This window comes from Lingula anatina, chromosome 3, assembly GCF_051362555.1.
Source record: "Lingula anatina isolate TDL-2025a chromosome 3, LinAna3.0, whole genome shotgun sequence".
Lineage (NCBI taxonomy): Eukaryota > Metazoa > Brachiopoda > Lingulata > Lingulida > Lingulidae > Lingula > Lingula anatina.
The window spans coordinates 12,537,254-12,556,208 of NC_141769.1; the positions used below are offsets into that span (position 1 = coordinate 12,537,254).

At 35.7% G+C, this 18,955-nt stretch overlaps 2 protein-coding genes across 2 annotated transcripts; one reads left to right on the plus strand and one right to left on the minus strand.

Annotated features, from left to right (window-relative positions):
- Positions 1 to 21: 21 nt before the first annotated feature.
- On the plus strand, positions 22 to 7,532 carry LOC106174565 (ubiquitin-protein ligase E3A). The gene is made up of 11 exons (XM_013556182.3): positions 22 to 193; positions 618 to 680; positions 881 to 1,191; positions 1,597 to 2,849; positions 3,284 to 3,428; positions 3,635 to 3,840; positions 4,162 to 4,326; positions 4,580 to 4,735; positions 5,253 to 5,326; positions 5,945 to 6,088; positions 6,320 to 7,532. Exons 1-11 carry the CDS (start codon positions 144 to 146, stop codon positions 6,438 to 6,440), a joined length of 2,688 nt encoding a protein of 895 aa, XP_013411636.2. The 5' UTR covers positions 22 to 143; the 3' UTR covers positions 6,441 to 7,532.
- Positions 7,524 to 17,447, minus strand: LOC106174566 (SWI/SNF-related matrix-associated actin-dependent regulator of chromatin subfamily A member 5). Its single transcript, XM_013556183.3, has 23 exons — positions 17,278 to 17,447; positions 16,546 to 16,623; positions 16,118 to 16,299; positions 15,776 to 15,876; positions 15,431 to 15,531; positions 15,023 to 15,202; positions 14,560 to 14,715; positions 14,168 to 14,299; positions 13,883 to 13,954; positions 13,607 to 13,716; positions 13,167 to 13,303; positions 12,808 to 12,897; positions 12,419 to 12,540; positions 11,844 to 12,129; positions 11,375 to 11,523; positions 10,801 to 11,022; positions 10,397 to 10,510; positions 10,081 to 10,206; positions 9,748 to 9,864; positions 9,374 to 9,508; positions 8,842 to 9,054; positions 8,464 to 8,580; positions 7,524 to 8,150 (listed from the first exon to the last, which is right to left on the minus strand). Exons 1-23 carry the CDS (start codon positions 17,326 to 17,328, stop codon positions 8,088 to 8,090), a joined length of 3,054 nt encoding a protein of 1,017 aa, XP_013411637.1. The 5' UTR covers positions 17,329 to 17,447; the 3' UTR covers positions 7,524 to 8,087.
- Between the last annotated feature and the right edge of the window lie 1,508 nt (positions 17,448 to 18,955).

Sequence of the window (18,955 nt, forward strand, 5' to 3'; positions counted from 1 at the left end):
ATCATTCGAGTGTAGAGATGCGAGATTCAAGATTCGGCAAGATGGCGATGTGAAGTCACTTTCTGTTTACAAATATATCCCGATATCTCCACTGTTGTCCATCATTTTTTGTTTGTTTTAGTCGTGTGCCATCATTATTGTATATGAGCGCTAACGGTAACGGTTCCAGTGACCGTGGAGCTCCAGCTGCCAGGTAAATCACGGGCTAATGTAGTGATGTCGTCGTCGATTCGGGGTTTTCCATTCAATTTTTGTTTTTGTCTTTGCCAGTTTGAGGGGCCTTTGTTTTTTTTTTATATTCGTCATAATTATTGAGCACCAGCTCTTTTAAGAAGGTATTATTATGTTTACAGAAGGGCACATGACACGCGTTATTGGTGTCAGTGTTGTTAATATGAGAAAATATAGATTCTATTCTGGCTGTCTCAGTCTGATTGTGATCCGTTTCCCAAAGGATTTATGGTGCTCATTTGGTTTTTGTGTCACAGCGCCTTAAAAAGTTTTTGTCTCCACTTGAACTATAGTGTCACCAGCTGCTAAAGCACATTCACAGTGCTACGACGTAGATTAACTTAGATATTTTCCATATTTCCAAGGTGAACTTTCTTTCATTTTAGCGCCATCACAGTCACTCTACCCACGCGTCCATCAACAGCAGACGGAACTGAAACAGACGGGATGTAAGTTTAAATACAATACACTCCTAAGATTCTTCCTTCTGAATATGTGTAACTTTTGTAATCACCTCAAGCTTGACTCTTCAGTATAACAAGAACAGTCCATTTTCCGTTCTAAGTGTGTATGAAAAATAGTTATGATGAGTTATTAAACCAGATTCTCCTAGAAAGGTGAATTATTCTAAGTTCCCTTTTTAAAACAGGAAAAGAGCAGCAGCCAAGCAGCTAATAGAAAAGTACTATTACCAACTCACAGATGGCTGTGGCAACCCACAGTGTACCAATCAACATTGTGCTTCAAGCACGGTCTTCAGTCAGAAAAACCTGTCGAAAAATGAAGCGGCAGTCCGAGCCTTGGATTTGTTCAAGCAGAAAGCGCGACTGTGTGATTCCACACCTGCGTCCAAAGTGCCAAAGGTTCCCATTCAAGAGACTGGGGAGGATAACCACATGTCAACTGTACAGAGCAGTGCCACAGAACGACCCTCTACTTCTGGAGGAACTTCAAGCTCAGGTAGGTATTTCTCCATGTTACTCACTGCTAACCAAAACAATCATGATATTACAAAAAGGTATATTTTTTTTCAATTTCCCCAACCAAAGTATGTTTTGTTTTAGCTAGATGAACTATTTTGTAACTACTTTTAGCATTACTTTTTGATGTCATGCACAATAGTCAACTTGTTCTGAAGTCTAATGGGAATGTAAAAGATTAAGATTATTTTTATGATGTGAAGGTTTAATTTCCACATTAAAGCAGAGTTTTTTTTATAATTAATTTTTAAGTTAATTCAGAGTTTTTAAGTGAAATCTGTTTGAAATGAGAAAAGATTCAAAATATAGATCAAAACTTCCTTTCATACACAGTGACTTTTTGTGAGTTCACAATGTCTACTGTCATACTTTTTGTTTGCTTCAGCTTCAGCAACCAAGAGAACTAAAACCCCATTCTTAACTGAACAGAAAGTCCACGCAATCATAGAACAGTGTCAGGAGAAAGGTGACTGGTCTCTGCTGATACGCACTGTGGGAGAAACCTTCAGAAATGCTGAGGCATTGAATCTAAGTTTCGTAAAGCAGCCCAAATCAAAGGAGCAGATGCGTTCCATGGAAGAGGATGCAGACAAAGATAAGGATGAGAATGAAAAGGAAAAGGAAAACCAAGACTCAAGTAGTGCCTCTGTCTCACCTTCTGATGAGACAGATGTGGATTGTAGCACAGATGATGAATTTAATAAAGTGACTCTTGATTTTAACTCAACAAGAAGAGCTTTTGAAGCAATGTTTTCTGTAGAAGGACTGCCATTCTTGTCTGCTCTGAATAATGCTATTATGTACCTAGCACGGGATGTGGAAATGCAAATACGCTACCACCAGGCCAGTAGCAATCCAGACTATATTAATCTATTCCTGATCATAATGGAGATACCTGTGCAACAGAGTCCAGAGATTCTGGAGAATGCTTTCCCTATGTTCTGTAAGGCAATGGGCTGTCTGCCAGCCTCGGCACAAGCAAGGATTGCAAAGGTTTGGTCCAAGTTTGATGTTGTTAGGCTGCAGAAGTTATTAGAGTCACTTCAGCAGTTAATAACTGTAAAAATAATCACTGGACAGTTTGGCCGGACCCACACGATAAGTGATGACGAGGGAATAGCAGGCGCGGCACGAGTGATGAAAATACTGTATTATGCCAGCATGATAGGTGGACGCTGTGACCAGCTGGAGTTGATCAAGGAGGAGAGGAAAGTCAACCAGGAGGAAGAGAACGCAATGCATGAGTTTTTCCAAGGTGCTATGGCTCAAGAGCCCAAAGACCAGCACCAGCCAAAGCCAGACCCTCTGGCCACTGAGCTCCAGATCACCCCAATAGACTGCAGGAAACCTTTGATTCCCTTTGAAAACTTTATTAACGATGTGGTGAACGAACACGTGGAGATGGACAAAGACTTCACCAATTATAAGAGTGACACTGGGAGGTTCTCCTACATGATGCACTCCTTCCTGCTCAGCACTGCTACCAAAAACCTAGGCATGTATTTTGATAATCGTATCAGGATGATAAACGAGCGGAGGACTTCCATGTTACAAAGTATAGTGCATGGTGCTCCCACAATGCCATTCCTGAGGGTGCGGGTCAGGAGGGACCACGTCATAGATGATGCTTTGGTTGGGGTAAATATGTTATAATTATTATTTTTTAGACTATTATTATTATGAGATAAAGTAATTACACAACTAGACAAATAGAAACTGGTAATTGTTTATTTGTCATTACCAAACAACCACATTTAATATACAGGTACCTCTCCTCCCCCATCAGACTTCTGAGCCCTTACAAAGCAATCTAATCACCAGCCTATGTCATTTAATTTATATAAACTTGTGAAATGATCTAAGAAAAGTCCCTTCTGAGATAACAGTAATACAGTTACTCCCCCCCCCCCTGCATGCACAGGCACGCATGTGTGCGCACGCACACACAAACACACACACACTAAAAAAAGACATTAACTCTGAGTGCTAGAAAAATCCTGTTGTATTGTTATCAAGAATATCAGTTTATAAGAAAATTCCAGTTTTTTATATAGATTACCTTTGTATTTCAGCTTGAGATTGCAGCTCGTGATAACCCCCAGGACTTGAAGAAGCAGTTGTATGTGGAGTTTGAAGGGGAGCAGGGCATTGATGAGGGAGGTGTGTCAAAGGAGTTCTTCCAGCTCATCATAGAGGAAATATTTAACCCAGACTTTGGTAAGGATGGAAAGGAGAATAGTCCGACAACTTGTAAAGTAACAAAGCATATTTTTGTTTTCTTTTTATCATTTATCATAAGTAATGCAGCACTTAAATATTTTCTATTTTGCTAATATTATATTTTGGTTAACTGTAAATTATAAAAGTCATACTTAATTGTGAACTAATTATGCTTGCTATTCATTGTTTTACCTACGTTCCAGGTATGTTCACCTATGACGATGAGACCCGTCGAGTCTGGTTTAACCCCACGTCATTTGAGAATGATGCTCAGTTCTCCCTAATAGGCATAGTGCTAGGTCTGGCCATCTACAATAATGTCATCCTGGATATCAACTTCCCCATGGTGGTGTACAGGAAACTGATGGGGAAGAAAGGAACTTTTGAGGACATGGTTGACTCCCATCCTGTAAGTTGTCTAGTAACACTTGACGCTCAAATTTGTTTGATTGAAGATAGTAGGCACAAGGAATGTCTTGGTTATATTTTATTCTTATATTTATGTTATAGTACAACAGAAATGCAGAATTCTTCCGTTCGTTGTCGACATTGATTGCATTCATGTCATACTTTTTTTAGAGTTGTCTATCTGTAATTTCAATACATCTCATCAAGGTTTCAGTCTATATATCTTAATGTTTTTTTTTTCAGTATATGTGTAAAATTAAGTTTCCACCTTTAATTGTGGTTAAGGTTTGCCTCTGAATATTTGCCACCTTTAACTCTTCAGACGCTGGCCAGCAGTCTCCAGCAGTTGTTGGACCATGATGGGGACGTAGAAGACGACTTCCTCCTGAACTTTGTCATTGGGTTTAAGGATGTGTTTGAGTCCACTCTGAGTCACCCTCTCAAGGAGAAGGGAGAGGACATCCCAGTCACAAATGAAAATAGGGAGGTGGGTGAAAGTCAAGTTGGACTTGATTGCATTTTGTTCGTTGTTTAGACTTGGCTTGTTGTGCACAATTGCTTATAGAGCAGCGTGAGATAGAGGATTCAGAAAGAGAGATTAGAAAAAAAGGAATGTTTGGCTCACAATAAAATATGAAGAAGTAAAAGTTGCAATTTTTGATAAATAAGATGGGGGTGATCAAACTACAATTATATTACATAGGATAGTAACATTATTTATTTATTTTTGTCTGTTCAAGGAGTACGTAGAGCTGTACGCTGACTACTTACTGAATAAATCTATAGAGAAGCAGTTCCGAGCCTTCAAGAGGGGTTTCCTCATGGTGACAGATGAGAGTCCACTTAAGATGCTCTTCAGACCTGAAGAATTAGAGCTGCTGGTCTGCGGAAGCAAGGTAAGCTCTTAAGAAGTTGATTCAACGTCTTATTAATAAACAGCGTGTTGATTTAAGCACGAGGCAACTAGCCATTGCTATTGCTTTTCTGCTTTGGCAAGTGCCTTGGCTGTCCTGCTGACTTGGTAATTATTGCCTAATCTGTCTTGAAAAATTAAGTTTGGACAAACTTTATGTGTCCAACCAGATGAGTATTTTCATTCTTTTTCTAAATTCAATCAAGTTCATTGCATTGCCTTAATGGAGAGAGAGAGAGAGAGAGAGAGAGAGAGAGAGAGAGAGGTGTTCATGCGTATGAGAATGAGAATCCATGGGAAAAAAGGATCGTCAAAAAACCAACTTGCTCAGAATATTTTTATCAATGTTCATCAGATTAAAGAGCACCAATTAAAACGTATATAGATATGCCAAATAATAGAGCTGTAATTTTTTTGCATTCATTATATAAAAAGATTAAAAGTTGGAAGTATTTAAGGCATTTGACATTCTACATTGTAAAGATATTTTTTAACTCCAGGACTTTGACTTCCATCAACTGGAGGGTGCCACAGACTATGACGGGGGTTTCACCTCAGTGAGCAGGAGTGTCAGGTGAATACCTTTTGATCTTTATTCAATCTTACAGTGGAGAAAATGACTTTCTCTGATTATTGTTATAGGTGCAAGTATGGGGGAAAATTTACAGTGCACACCTCGTAGTTCAAAATATTTATATTGTATTTCTTTAATTTGTAAAATTGGAAACCACACATACCTACATGTGGGCGTGACAAATTCTTTTAATATCAACATTATTGTAAAGGTAAGATTTCCTAAACAATTATATGTACATACCAATAATAGTTTAAAGTTTTGGGCCTTTAGTATGTTAAATATCTAGGTGGTGGTTTGTTAGTGTGGAGACAGTTCTAATTGGGTTACAGTAAGAACATCAAATGAGAAAGATTGGATTACAGTATTAATGATATCAAATGAGAAAGATCTTGATTTTGATCACTGAAAAAAGATGGCAAATTTATAATCAGATTTTCATAATTTCACATCAAATATAAAGCATGATTAAAAGAGCCTTTTATATCAACAGTGACATGATGTTATGTGGAAGAAAAGCCAAGGTTTGTCTGGAAGTGCAGATATTGACTATGTACTACTGTTTTTAGTTCATGTTAGTTAAAACTGTGCACTTATTAAATCGATTTCTTTTTCTAGGAACTTTTGGGAAGTGGTGCATGAATTCTCAGAAGAGCAGAAGCGCCAGTTGCTCCAGTTTGCCACAGGCAGTGACCGTGTCCCAGTGGGGGGACTGTCCAAGCTGAAGCTAATCATAGCCAGGAATGGACCAGATTCTGATAGGTAAAGAGATGGACATAGTGGAATATACCCTTAAAATGTTTAATGACATTTTTCCTGATGATAAGTAGCTGCCATGCTTACCTTCTGCCATGTGCTGACTTTAAACAAGAAAAAAAAAATCTTTTGAAGGCTACTGTATTTGAACCCTCCAATCTGTCAAACATAACTATTATATTTTTAACCATAAAATGGCCGAGTTATATTTATTATATCTTAGATATTCTTTTTAAGGTTACCTACTGCACACACATGTTTCAATGTCCTACTCCTACCAGACTACAGCACCAAGGATAAATTGAAAGAAAGATTGCTCAAAGCCATCACCCATGCTAAAGGATTTGGAATGCTCTAAGCACACACTGGGATAAGAAGCAGGGGTCCATTTCACAAAAGAGCTTATGTGAAAAATTAGGTCTGAATGTTATTAAGATCAAAACTTTCAGTTTGCTTTAACTGAAAATAAATGGTCAGTAATCCACTTGAATTATTGAGTCTATTTTGCAAAAAGTAATGACAAATGCCACGAACCAGTAGTTACTTGCATGGACTGCATTAGATCTAATTGAGATTGAATTACTGAAAAAAAAAACCTTAGTGTCCAAGTTTAAGACCAATTTCGACTTATTCTAGTTTGAATCTGGCCCCAGAATTAGTACATCCGCCATTGGCAGCAAGTGAACATGACTTTTGTGGTCTTGAAATATACTGTTGTGTTATTGCATGCTGGGGGATGATGCAATAAACTTAGCATGGGAGACGTTTGGTTTAAGTCTGTGGAGAGACCCATAACCTTTGGTTTGTGCAGAGATTGCATCAGTTTTTTTTTTTTTTTTTTTTTTTTTTTTTTTTTTTTGTTACATTTTCTCCCTCCCCCATTCAAGATTTCAGTGCAAGTACAGTGCTTTTGTAGGAATTCACATTGCTTAAAAATGTGTCCAAATATTGAAGTACAATTTTTTTTTTAATGTTGTAAATTTAGTGCTTTGTAATTTGGTGCAATACTGAAGTATAATGAACTGTACTTAATGACAAAAGCTGTACGATTTTCAGATCTCTTTCTTACCAAAAAGCTTTGTGCTTTGATATGCTTCAAAATAACCAGGAGATCCCAGATATAAAATCTGAGGCAAAGGCCTTGACAGAAAGACAATTAGCACCATATTGCCAAGTTTTATATTGATATCCATATTGAAAACTAAAAGAAATTTAGCTTCATTAATGTTGTAAATGATAACAACTCCAAGAAAATGTACAAAATGTAATTTTGCTATCAGTTTGTATCAACATCCTCAAATTTTCATTGTTCATTTCATTATCCTGTCAGTTTCTCAAAGTACACCATATGAAATGTTTTAGAGAGTTGCCGTTACTTTGTGGTGATACTGTGCCAGCCCTGCTGAAGGAAGTGGGTGTTTGAAACAATAAAAGATACAAATATGCAAAAGTTGTTTATTAGATTTGCTCACAAGGCGATGCTCACATCTGCAATTGCGTTTCACTTACAGAGTTACTCCCTAGTAGTCACTTTTTACATCCACAGTTGATAAGCATATTTATAATTATTCGTTACAACAGACTTATAAATGCAAATAGAATTTTCACCAAACAGTCATTTCGTATCTTTTTATTACCAGATTGTGAGATTCTAACTGCAATATTAAGAATCCAATTTTAAATGTCTTTCTCTTTAAAAAATACTATAGTCTTGTGATCTTGCTTTACAATCCCTAACATTTCTCTAAAATACAAATATTTACATCTCCTGCACTTCTGAGTAAAAATTACAAATCAACCTCAATTGTTCTAAAAGTCTCTAAGGTAGAAATAATTTCCTACTGGATTCAGATATTTATGTTCAGTTTCTTAGTGCTTGCAGGTACACATTATATACATATCTTCTATCCTTCACATCATCAGAATTCCTCTGAACAGTGCTAAAAAGTTCACCCAATAATCAAAAAATGGTGCAGCAATATTTTTTACTATTATAAAAATAGTTTCACTTCTTTTTCTTGGGTCTACCTCTCCCATCAGGTGTACCGTCTGCCTTCCTCTTCTGTCCCTGTGAAGACAAAACTTTTAATTAACTGTCAAAATTGGAAGAAAAATTGTTATTTATGCAATATTTCCTGCATGTAAGCAATTTTCACCACAAGTAACAATACAAAATGGAAAACAAATTTTAACTTACATTAGAGTAGTGAAATTGTTACAATCATATTCACTTTTTTTTACGAAAACATTCAACAGAAATGTATTTTTAACAAAACAAGCAAAACTTGATTTATGCTTCAAGTCAACTAAAGCAAGAGATTGTTACATCCAAATTTAAAGTGAAGATTAATAACATATATAATATAAATAATTTTCCTTACCTTTGGTGTTCCAGTTTTTGGTCCCCTCTTCTTCCTCTCTGCCTTCTCTCTCTCTTCCAGCTCCATATTCTCTCTCTCTATCAGAGTGATCAGAGTATTGCATCTCCTCTGAAGCTCCTGGAAAGATGAACATTCTCTTGAAAGCACAGTAACTCCAATACTTTAAAAATCAAGGTAAAAATTATATAAAATGTGAGAAGGAGGATGATTAAACCTACTAATGACAGAACTCATTGTCTGTGTTGCAGCTAATGAAATTAGATTCTGCTGCAATTGGTATCAGATAGTTTAATGACAAGCCTCATTGTACGTCTTTACATGTGCATTCTTTGAACATGCAAATATAACTTTAAATCATAAGTTATACTGTTCCCTTACCATGGCTGTCCTGGACTTGATAAACCAGTCAAATCTGAACTGTGGCGCCTGCCTGACACTGGCTCTCAGCTCATCATAGACATTCTCTTTATCAAAGCCTAGCTTATGGAGCATACAGACCAGGAACCTGTCCTCTTCTTCAGTGTAGTTCTTGCCTTTGTTGGTGCCATACTGAATACGCAGCTGGTGGAATGGGGCCCTGTACCTGGCCATCTAAAAACAAACATATTATGTGAAGATGTTTTTTTACTTGGTGCACCCAAAAGCAGAGTCCTAAGAGCCCTGTGCTGGCATGGTTCATTTTCAACAAATGCTTGATATATTCTACCGTGACTCAAGTCACATTTAAATAATGAAAAAAAAAAAAAAATTAATTAAAATTAAAAAAAAAGTAAAATATAAATTTACTATCACTTGCAACAATATACTTATTTATCATCAAAAAGAAATCCAGAGGACGGCTATTTGTCAACACTGAAACACGTCAAGTTGTGCATTTGCTGTTTATCTGCCTGCACTGCACAATACATACCTTGGCATCCATTGCCTTCTTGATACTGATTCTCCTCTGTATCTTGGCCTCTCCTCTCTCTATCTGAGCCATGATCCTATCAATGTCCTGCAGCTCGTGACATCTCTCCCAAAACACACTGGAATACTCCATCACCTGGAAAAACAGAGTTAAATGGACGCAACCCTTGATTATTTTTCGAATTGGACTTTCAATTTTCAGAGAGTGAAGCTAAAATTTACATTTAAAATTAAGGAGTTTAACACAAACAATATTGAGAAGCAAATTCAATTCACCTGTTTAATTCTAAATTTAGTAGGCCTGGAACAAAAAGAGATTGATTCTAAAAGGTTATGAACTCAAATGTGTAACTGAGTTAAAACCAGATTACCCACCTCTTCTGGACTTTTGCCCTCCACTTCTTTTGAAATGCTTTCAACATCATCTCTACCATACTTCTCATTTGCCTTAATAAACTGATTGAACTCCCTCTTACTCCAGTTTACAAAGCCCTGAAAGAAAAATGATTGGCAAAATTAGAATGTAGTGATAATCATGTTATAATATTATATTTTTTGATAAAATATTACAAGGGGCATTGTTAATTTGATAATTAAAGGGGAAAAATTACTGCAAAAAGGATTGTCAGAAATATACAAATTCATAAAAGGTGATCTGCCATGCCCTGTATATGCAAACTAAATACATTTTACTTAATCCTTTGGTACCTCTTTCAAAAGATCTTCCTTCTCGCCAATCTCTTCCTCTGTGAGGGCGTCTGCTTCATCAATTTTCTTTTGTTCTTCCTTTCGTTTCTTTTCAGAGTCAGAGCCATACTCTGGGTCTTTAGGGACCTTAATATAAACAAGATACTGGATTATATAAAAATCTTTAAATGTAAATAAAAGCACACAGGACTGACATCAGCACAAATATTAACATTCCATTACTCTGTGAATCAACCTCAATGAAAAACCTTTAGAGAAAATTTGCACTAATTCAATCTAGCTTTCTCATAAAATGTACAATTTAACTGCAGCCTACCTTGTATCCAATGCTCTTCCTGTAGAAGTAGATTTCTTTGTCTAACAGCTCAAATAATCTTGGTGGAAAGAACTGAAAATCTTGCACATTGGGCTGTTTTGGTGGTCGTGGAGCCTGAAATGATAAAACGTTTGGTAGTAACAGAGCAAAGAAAGTTACTTTTACACAGACTGTGATGTCATTATTTTTACATGCAAGGTCTTCAGTATAAGTTAATGGTACAATGCACTGACAAGTAGATATGGTATCAGACTAGTAAAAAAAGTTTTTGAAAAGCACTATTGTGTGGGACATATTTTCACATCATTGATAGATTTACTTTCATTAAAAATTATTTTAAATTTGGAGTTCATGCTTTGTAAGAATTATAGTCAAAATGAACTGAAAAGTTAAAACCTATATACCTTGGGAGCTTTTGGCTCATTTACTCTGAGGGCCTCTCTGAAGTAAGCATCTACGGCATAGTTTGCTTTTCTTTCTCTCTTTGGAGGTTCAATCCAGGCTATACCTGACGTCTTCTGGTGACTACGAAAATCTTCTCCTTCAAATTTGTATGCACTGTCAATTGTGAAGTTACGCAGAGAGCTTTCTCCCAGTGCTTCAAGGCGCTTTTTCATTTCCTCTGTCTGAGAAGAAAAAAAAATAAATAAAATAAAATGTAAATTCTTTCCACCAAAAGAATTCAATATTCTTTATAACAGAATCTGATGTAATAAATGGTGTAACAGCATGGTAGTCAATTTTTATATCTTACTGAATGGCACTTTTCAAAACTGAACTATTGACATGTAACATTTATGGCTATAAACTGGTGTGACATTACAAGCAAAAAATAAAACCTATTTTCTTGGAAAATTCATTTAAGTTAATCATGAACACAAAAAGAATAAATAAATAAATAAATAAATAAATAAATAAATAAATAAATTGAAATGAAAATAAAATAATCAAAACATGAAAGAAATATTTTCAGCTTACTCTTCTCTCCGACTCTGTTAAGATGGCATCTATGTCCTTGTCAGATATAGTGCTGTCCTTGGATGCAAACACAGCATCTGCACCGTGTCGAATCATGTCAAGTACATCTTCCTTGTTAAGGCGGTTACTGGCACTATCCAAAAGTCGACCTAAATTTAAACAAAAAGAAATAATTTCTTCTGTAGAGCCCATACTCTTGGCAACTCTGCATATAGTGATCTTTACTTGATACAGGGAGCAAAATGACAGACGCTTCATCACTTTACACCAAAATTAAAAGTATTCTATTTAAGACTCACCCATATAAAAGGAATTTATAATAGAAACATTTAATCAAGGTAGTTCTATATAGAACTATGAGAACCAATTTATCACATAAAGTCAGAACGTTGTACCAACACTATAGTTAGGATATATTTTGTAATCTAGATATATTATTATTATTATATGTAATGATATGATACAATACCTTGTTGAATGACAATATTATCCAGCCTAAGTTTCATCTCGGCTTTCTCTATAATCCTCTCCTCCACCGTGTTTTCTGTGATCAGCCTGAGGACCCTCACCTGCTTCTTCTGACCAATACGATGAGCACGATCCATGGCCTGCAAGTCTACCTGTGGGTTCCAGTCAGAGTCGTAGAGGATAACAATATCGGCTGTAGCCAGGTTGATGCCCAAACCCCCTGCCCTGGTGCTCAACATGAAGATGAACTTGTTACTACCAGGACGGTTGAACTCATTGATAGAAGCCTGCAAAAATTACACATAAAAATAAATTAATAATAATACTAATAATGAATTTCAATTTCATCTATTTTTTTTTCAACAATTTCTTCAGATTCCTGCCTCATACTATAATTGAATATGAAAGAAAGAAAAAACCTTCTTTAACATTGCAGATAATAATCAAATCTGTGAATTCCCTGTCCATCTGGAAAAAAAATCATTAATCCATGCCATTTATTCTCCAAAGTTGAAAAGCAAGAATAATTCTTCAAATTGTAGTAGTATGAAGAGAGTGAAGACCAAGCTGTGTTACCTGTCTCTCTTCATGTGGAGTCTGACCATCCAGCCTGCAGTAGTCATGTCCTCTCCACACACAGTAGTCCTCTAGGATGTCCAGCATACGGGTCATCTGGCTAAAGATCAACACCCTCGAGTCTGGAATTGGGTCATGAGGAAAGATTGTTTAATGGAATTTTAAAGCATAAACTAGCTAACCAACCGAAATGTCAACAGTCGTTAAATTCTGAAAATACAAGACTTATTGGAGTGTACAGCATATGTTATTTTGTTTTGGGACAGATTATGAAATTTTCATTAAAAAAAAAAAAAAAAAACTTGCAGCCAGCATGAATCTAGTTCACGTGCTGAAACAGCCACTTGCACAATGATAGCTCAATATAACATTTCAACCACTCATCTTACCTTGTGACTTGAGTTTGGGTAGCAGTTTGTCCAGTAATACCAGCTTACCACAGTTCTCTACAAGGTGGAGATCAGTGGTGTAGGGAGGACCTGAAACAACACACCACTGCATTCAACTTCATCTGTTCAATTACTGCACTATTTCATAACTAAAATACTTTGTTTCACGTCCATGGGGTCATGCAATTGGCATGAATCAAGACTTAGTATACTTTGTGATGATTTATAGGAATTATTTTAAACTACCACTCTCACAAACTCTTCTATAAATTTGAAAGATCTCACTTCAGAAGCATAATTTTGCACAACATTGTTTCCAAGAATTACTGTCACATTTTCCATCAACAAATTTCACATACCTGGTTCAGCACCATCAAACAGATAGGGATGATTGGAACACTTTCTCAGCTGCATGAGGATATTCAACAACCTCATCTTGTCAGACTTGCCTGCCCCATTCACCACATCTATGTCCTTCATCAGTATCTTGGTGTACCTGAAAGATTATGCATCAAATATATCAACCCTGATGAAAACACTGACAAAAGTGGGCAAAAGAAATGACAGAGAAGGTTGGAACCAAATTCATGTCCAACTTCAAAACCTTTTTCTCGTTTTCGAAAACCATATTTTAACACAGTATGTTGAAAGTAATCAAGTTCTGCAATAACAGCATGTAGAATGTTAAATCCTATTTGTACCTTTTTGAAGAAAAGGAGAACAAGTTTTGATAGAAAGTTTGATGAGCAATGTATATTATTATATCAAACTGTGGTTATTCATGCAAAGGAAGCCTTACCATTCTCTTTGCATTTTACTGAGACCAACATAAATTTTTGTCTCCTTCTTGGGCAAAAGTGCCTTCTCTACATCTGACTTGAGACGTCTTAGTAAGAATGGTCGCAATACCTAAAACAAAATACAAATATGTTAACTTCGTCATACATTTAACATCATGACATTTATTCAAACATCATTTACACTTTACATTACTGATCAGGAGTTTGCAATCAAGCTTTTCTTCATATTTTCTTCAAGCTTTTTATCTTGACGTAAACTCAGGCACACAACTTACCGAGTGCAGCCTGGTAACCATTTCTTCCTTCCCTCCGATCAGTTCAGTGGCACAGAACCAAGAGTCAAAATCCTGAAGTAAATAATATACTCTTTTATTTTCATGTCTCATGGCAAAATATTTCAGTTTTTTTCTGTTTACAGAAGCACAAAAACATTTTTAATCAAAATAAATTGATTCATACCAATTTTTAACTTCAGAAAATATTTTCCTTTGCCAAATATTTTTAAAGAACACAAGGTCTACTATACATGACTGTTAAATGATGTACAAAATACAGCGTACCTCTGAAGAATTAAAGACATCAGGCAGTAAGAAGTTCAGCATGGCCCACAGTTCATGTAAGTTATTCTGCAGTGGTGTGCCTGTCAGTAACATGCGGTTGGTCGACTTGAACTCTCTGACTATCTCAGACAGCTAGAAATAAGATATAGATCAATTTTCACAAGTATCAAAATATATTTTCACCTCTATACAATTCTTTGACAAAAGCCAACTGCAAAATAATTTTTTAAAAAGCCTCAGTTTTTTTTTAAATTTAATATTGACAAGTTTCTATAAGCAAATACTTCATTTTGCCAAATGATTAAAAAATATTTCCAATGAGGGTTAATATTCCATTTAAGAGAATAATAATAATTGAACCCATAATGAAAAATTATTCCAAGAACACTTACCTTGGATTTTTCATTCTTAATCCTGTGTGCTTCATCAATGACCAGATATCTCCAGTTGAACTTCCTCAGCACTCCCTTCTCACGGATACACATCTCATAGGAAGTGATACACACGTCCCACTCTCCAGGCAGCATGGTGTCACGGATAAAAGCAGCCTGGAAATATACATTTCTCTATGAGTAAATACTTCTACCTTGGGAGTTCAGTCAGTGATAAATTGACTCCACCTACATGCTGTTTGGGATCTTCCTGAAACGCCACTTTTGCTAAATTGATATTTATATGCCACAATCATTTTCCAATCCCCTTCCTCACAATTATAACAAAATTCTCTTGAATGATTGTTGAACACTCACACTTAAAACAATGAACTGAAGGATGTCAACAACAGAAACTTAAGCAACATGAGTGTTTAATTTATCAAACCACAAAGTTGCTAGTGGTGAAACATAGTATCATTACCCTGGTGTTAGCATCTCCTATCAGGCATACAGCCCTGAGTGTGGGGCACCACCTCTTGCACTCTGCCATCCAGTTGGCCAGCGTAGACTTGGGAACAATGACAAGGTGGGGAGATGGGATGTTCTTGTAATGCTTCATGTAGCCAAGTAAGGAGATAGTCTGGAGAGTTTTTCCTAAACCCTGGAAACATTGAGTTCATCTACGTATGATTTTTTGAAATCATATCTCTGTGGCATTTTTTCTTTTTGTCTCATATTAAATACTTCCATAACCTTATATATGTATATATAATGAAGACATTTTAAAATTGGTATTGTGGCAAATATGAAAAGCAACCTGCATAAAGAACATAACTTTAAAATGTGATAATTATAATTCTTTAGGAGTATGATCTATCAGAGGCCTTACCATTTCATCAGCCAGGATACCATTTATACCATGTTCATATAGGGAAATCATCCAATTCAGACCACGAATTTGATAATCTCTCATTTCACCATCAACAATATCTAAAAATAATAATGATTATAATAAATAAATAATAATTTAATATAAATCAAGAAAAGCAAGGTAGTCAGCATAAGTTATATAAAAAGGTGGGAGCTAATGTCTACATTTACTGCCTGTATTGTTTATCAGTATAGAAATAATAACATCTTTTATCGCCACTTGATATGGCAACTGCACTGTTCTCAAAACAAAGCCACACATGGGAATTTTTCTCACTATTTGGTCTACTCATAAATAGCTTACATTTAGGACTTTCATCAAATCTGAATTCTGAACTGTGAGCTTTTCTCTCCTCATTTAAAAGCTCTTCATCTTCTTCTTGCTCTGTGCGGCGATGACGGTGACTGGAACAAGGGCAAACAAAATTATGTAAAATCACTATTACTACTAAAAACAAACTGTTTAATATGCTTCTTCTTTCTCTTTCTATTTTTTAAACTATAAAACTGCTCAAGTTATTTTTCTGTCAAGCTGTAACTTGATAACTATTGTGCACCAAACACTGTGTTTCCAAGTACATTTCACAAAACTTTGATTTCTAATAATATATGTTGATATAACTAAACACTGAGCCTGAATACATACTCTCCTGCCTCAAGGAGCTTGGTCTTCTCATCAGGCTTCTTCAACCTTGGCCTCCCTTGTTTCATCTTCAGTGGACTTGTTGGGGTCTTGGCTCCCCTATTGCCAGTACCTGTGCTGATGAAATGGGCAAACAGCTCTGTCTGCTTTAAAAGAAACTCAAACCTGTTCCCCCTGTCACTTTCCTAAAACATAGGTAGAAAACTAAAATATAATCTTCCAAAAACTACATGATAAACATTGATGAAAATGGGCACATAAACAAAAGCCTTAATAAAGGTTTTGGTCATTTGTTTAGAAATGCATGTCACAAGTCAAAATATATATTTACTTTAGTACATAAAAGATTTTTCAGTTTTAAGGATAAAAAGCAAAGACATAATAGCATGAATCTAGTGTCCTTTAATGCCCTTAACTGGCAGTGTCCTTACCAGTTTGGCTTCAAAATCTCTGTCATCTCCTTTTCCTTTAGGTGGTGTCTTAAGCTTAATGGAGGGACCTGGTATGCCCTGAAAATCATAGGGTTTTATTATAGGTTTAGTTTTTAAGGTTTACATTGGGAGAGATACTTGGCGTAAACAATACTTCAACTTGACATAAAAATACAACTTTGGGGCATCTTACAGCACATCATGGTATATCATTAATCTGCATCGTTCTGTTAACATTTGTTTCCCATTAGTTATGTACTTATTAGTCAAGTTGATGCTAATAAAATTATATACCAGGCTTAACTAAAATCAAAGATATATAGAAGAGTTAATTATCGTAGAGTGCAGTAAGGGCTTGTCTTTGAGTGCTTAACACAGGGAAGTTACACCCTGTGTCTTGTTGTCTAGAATAGAGTATTGGCAACCGCAATTCTAGGCTATATCATATTTATGAACTAATGAAGACGTTCGATTTCATTTCTAAACTGTAACAGGAACTGTCTGTCCATATAATATAATGGCAGGTTTACCAAACAAGACTCGTCGATAAATTCCACCGCAAAAATGTCATGTTATGAAAATTACAGCCAAAATACCATCTTTATTCAAAACTTTGTAACAAAAAGAAACCGGCGGCATTGTTCATGGAGGGAGCCATCTTGATTCTTTGTGCATTATAAGCAAGACGCTTTATAAGTATTTATATAAATTTAACATAATATCAATACTTACTTCAGATTCCATCTGCTCATCTGCAGATGATTCTGACTCTGATTCCGACATTTTGTCCTACTGTTGATTAAATACTCGCAAAAACGTTTATATCGGGATCGCGATTGGAAAATACGGCCTTCTTGGCGCGCTGCTTAATCTCCAATCCCTGGACATTATTCTGATCTTTTATTAATACTATAAATATAAAGGAAAACATATTTTCCATAATATTCATTCTAATAAGTATTGTTTTGATAATTATCAATAGATTGATAGAGTAATAAGACTTTAATATGTATGTGTCTATGTTTTATAGAAGAGTGTGCTTTGAGATTATGGCTCAAGACGCACCACAACCAATACCTGCTATCGCTATCAAGCATCGGTCGTCATTGCATAATGAACGTAGGGCCTATAACTTACCGTAATAATTTCGAATAGATAAAACACTTCCTCATGGTTAAATTTACCCATGCCGTTCTATGTTGTTTGCGTTTTGCTATAATCTTTAAGATATTATTATTATGACAAACACAGATTCCAGAATAATTGCCATAATAATTGCTGTTTTGTTGGTAAAATGGAATTCATTTTATTTAGAAATTATTCATAGAACTATGAGTTGTTTACAATAAATTAAAAGATTTAGGTGTAGTTTGTGAATTCATAATTTTATAAAGCTTGAAAGACGTGAAAGTTTACATTGCGGAGGGAATTGTTAATCTTTTGAAAATAACAATCAAAATGTGTTATTACCATCTTCGCACTGACGGATTTAGAGGGGGGTCAGGGGGGACGCCCCACCCCTACCCCCTTCGGTTTCTGAAAAATGTATTACACCAATATTTCCCTCTTGAAATTAGAATATGGACTGGCTGAATCATAATTCTAAACCGTACCAAGGGAACCGTTTGCCCTCCAAAACACCAAAAATTTTCGGGGCCCTTGAGAAGGCCCCGAACCACACGTCAAAGGGGCGATGGTCGGCTTCGCATCCGAGGCTTGTCATTCCGGACACCACTTCAAATAATCCTGGATCCGCCTTTGCTTCGCCATTGGGACACGGGTCCCTATTACATGCCCTTAAAGTAAACACATAAAAATTAGAGTGAAATCTTTTTTAAAAATTAGTTAATTAATGGTAATCAAAACTCACATTATTCGTCCGCAATGATTTGGTGCCTACATTTTAAGTTTATTTTTTTAACGACATAAAATAATTACTTAATTACTCTTATTTAAAACCCATTTGCTTACAAAGCCATTATTTAGAAAAAAATGTTATTTTTCAATTTTCACTGCAAATCGAGATACGATACAAAAAGTCTCGTCAACCTACACATGCAAAAATATAATATAATATAATATAATATAATATAATATAATATAATATAATATAATATAATATAATATAATATAATATAATATAATAGGTTGTGCAGAAAGACAAGATCGGGAAGGCTGGGCGAAAAATAAAAGATATCTTCGGGTGCGGCGTCACTTAAATTAATTGCTCCAACGATTTGTCTCGGCTTTAATTGGGTCAAGTTTATACACTCATTTATTGACTTTTTATGCAAGCAGTCTGTATCTCATGGCGAGAATGTTTTTCCTGTCCAGCTTTGTTAACGATATTCCGTGAAAGGAGCACCGTAGCGGGAGTGGGGGGCATTTCATATAGGCTATTCAATATATT

Bases quoted from the DNA above. Each gene is read 5' to 3' on its own strand.
- LOC106174565 (XM_013556182.3), top strand. From the start codon at position 144: ATGAGCGCTAACGGTAACGGTTCCAGTGACCGTGGAGCTCCAGCTGCC. The intron at 3,429-3,634 runs GTAAGGATGGAA...CCTACGTTCCAG, and splicing joins AATATTTAACCCAGACTTTG to GTATGTTCACCTATGACGAT. The intron at 6,089-6,319 runs GTAAAGAGATGG...ATTCTTTTTAAG, and splicing joins AATGGACCAGATTCTGATAG to GTTACCTACTGCACACACAT.
- LOC106174566 (XM_013556183.3), bottom strand. From the start codon at position 17,328: ATGTCGGAATCAGAGTCAGAATCATCTGCAGATGAGCAGATGGAATCT. The intron at 15,532-15,775 runs GTAAGCTATTTA...TATTATTTTTAG, and splicing joins ATTTGATGAAAGTCCTAAAT to ATATTGTTGATGGTGAAATG. The intron at 12,130-12,418 runs GTAACACAGCTT...TAATTTTTGCAG, and splicing joins CTCCACATGAAGAGAGACAG to GCTTCTATCAATGAGTTCAA.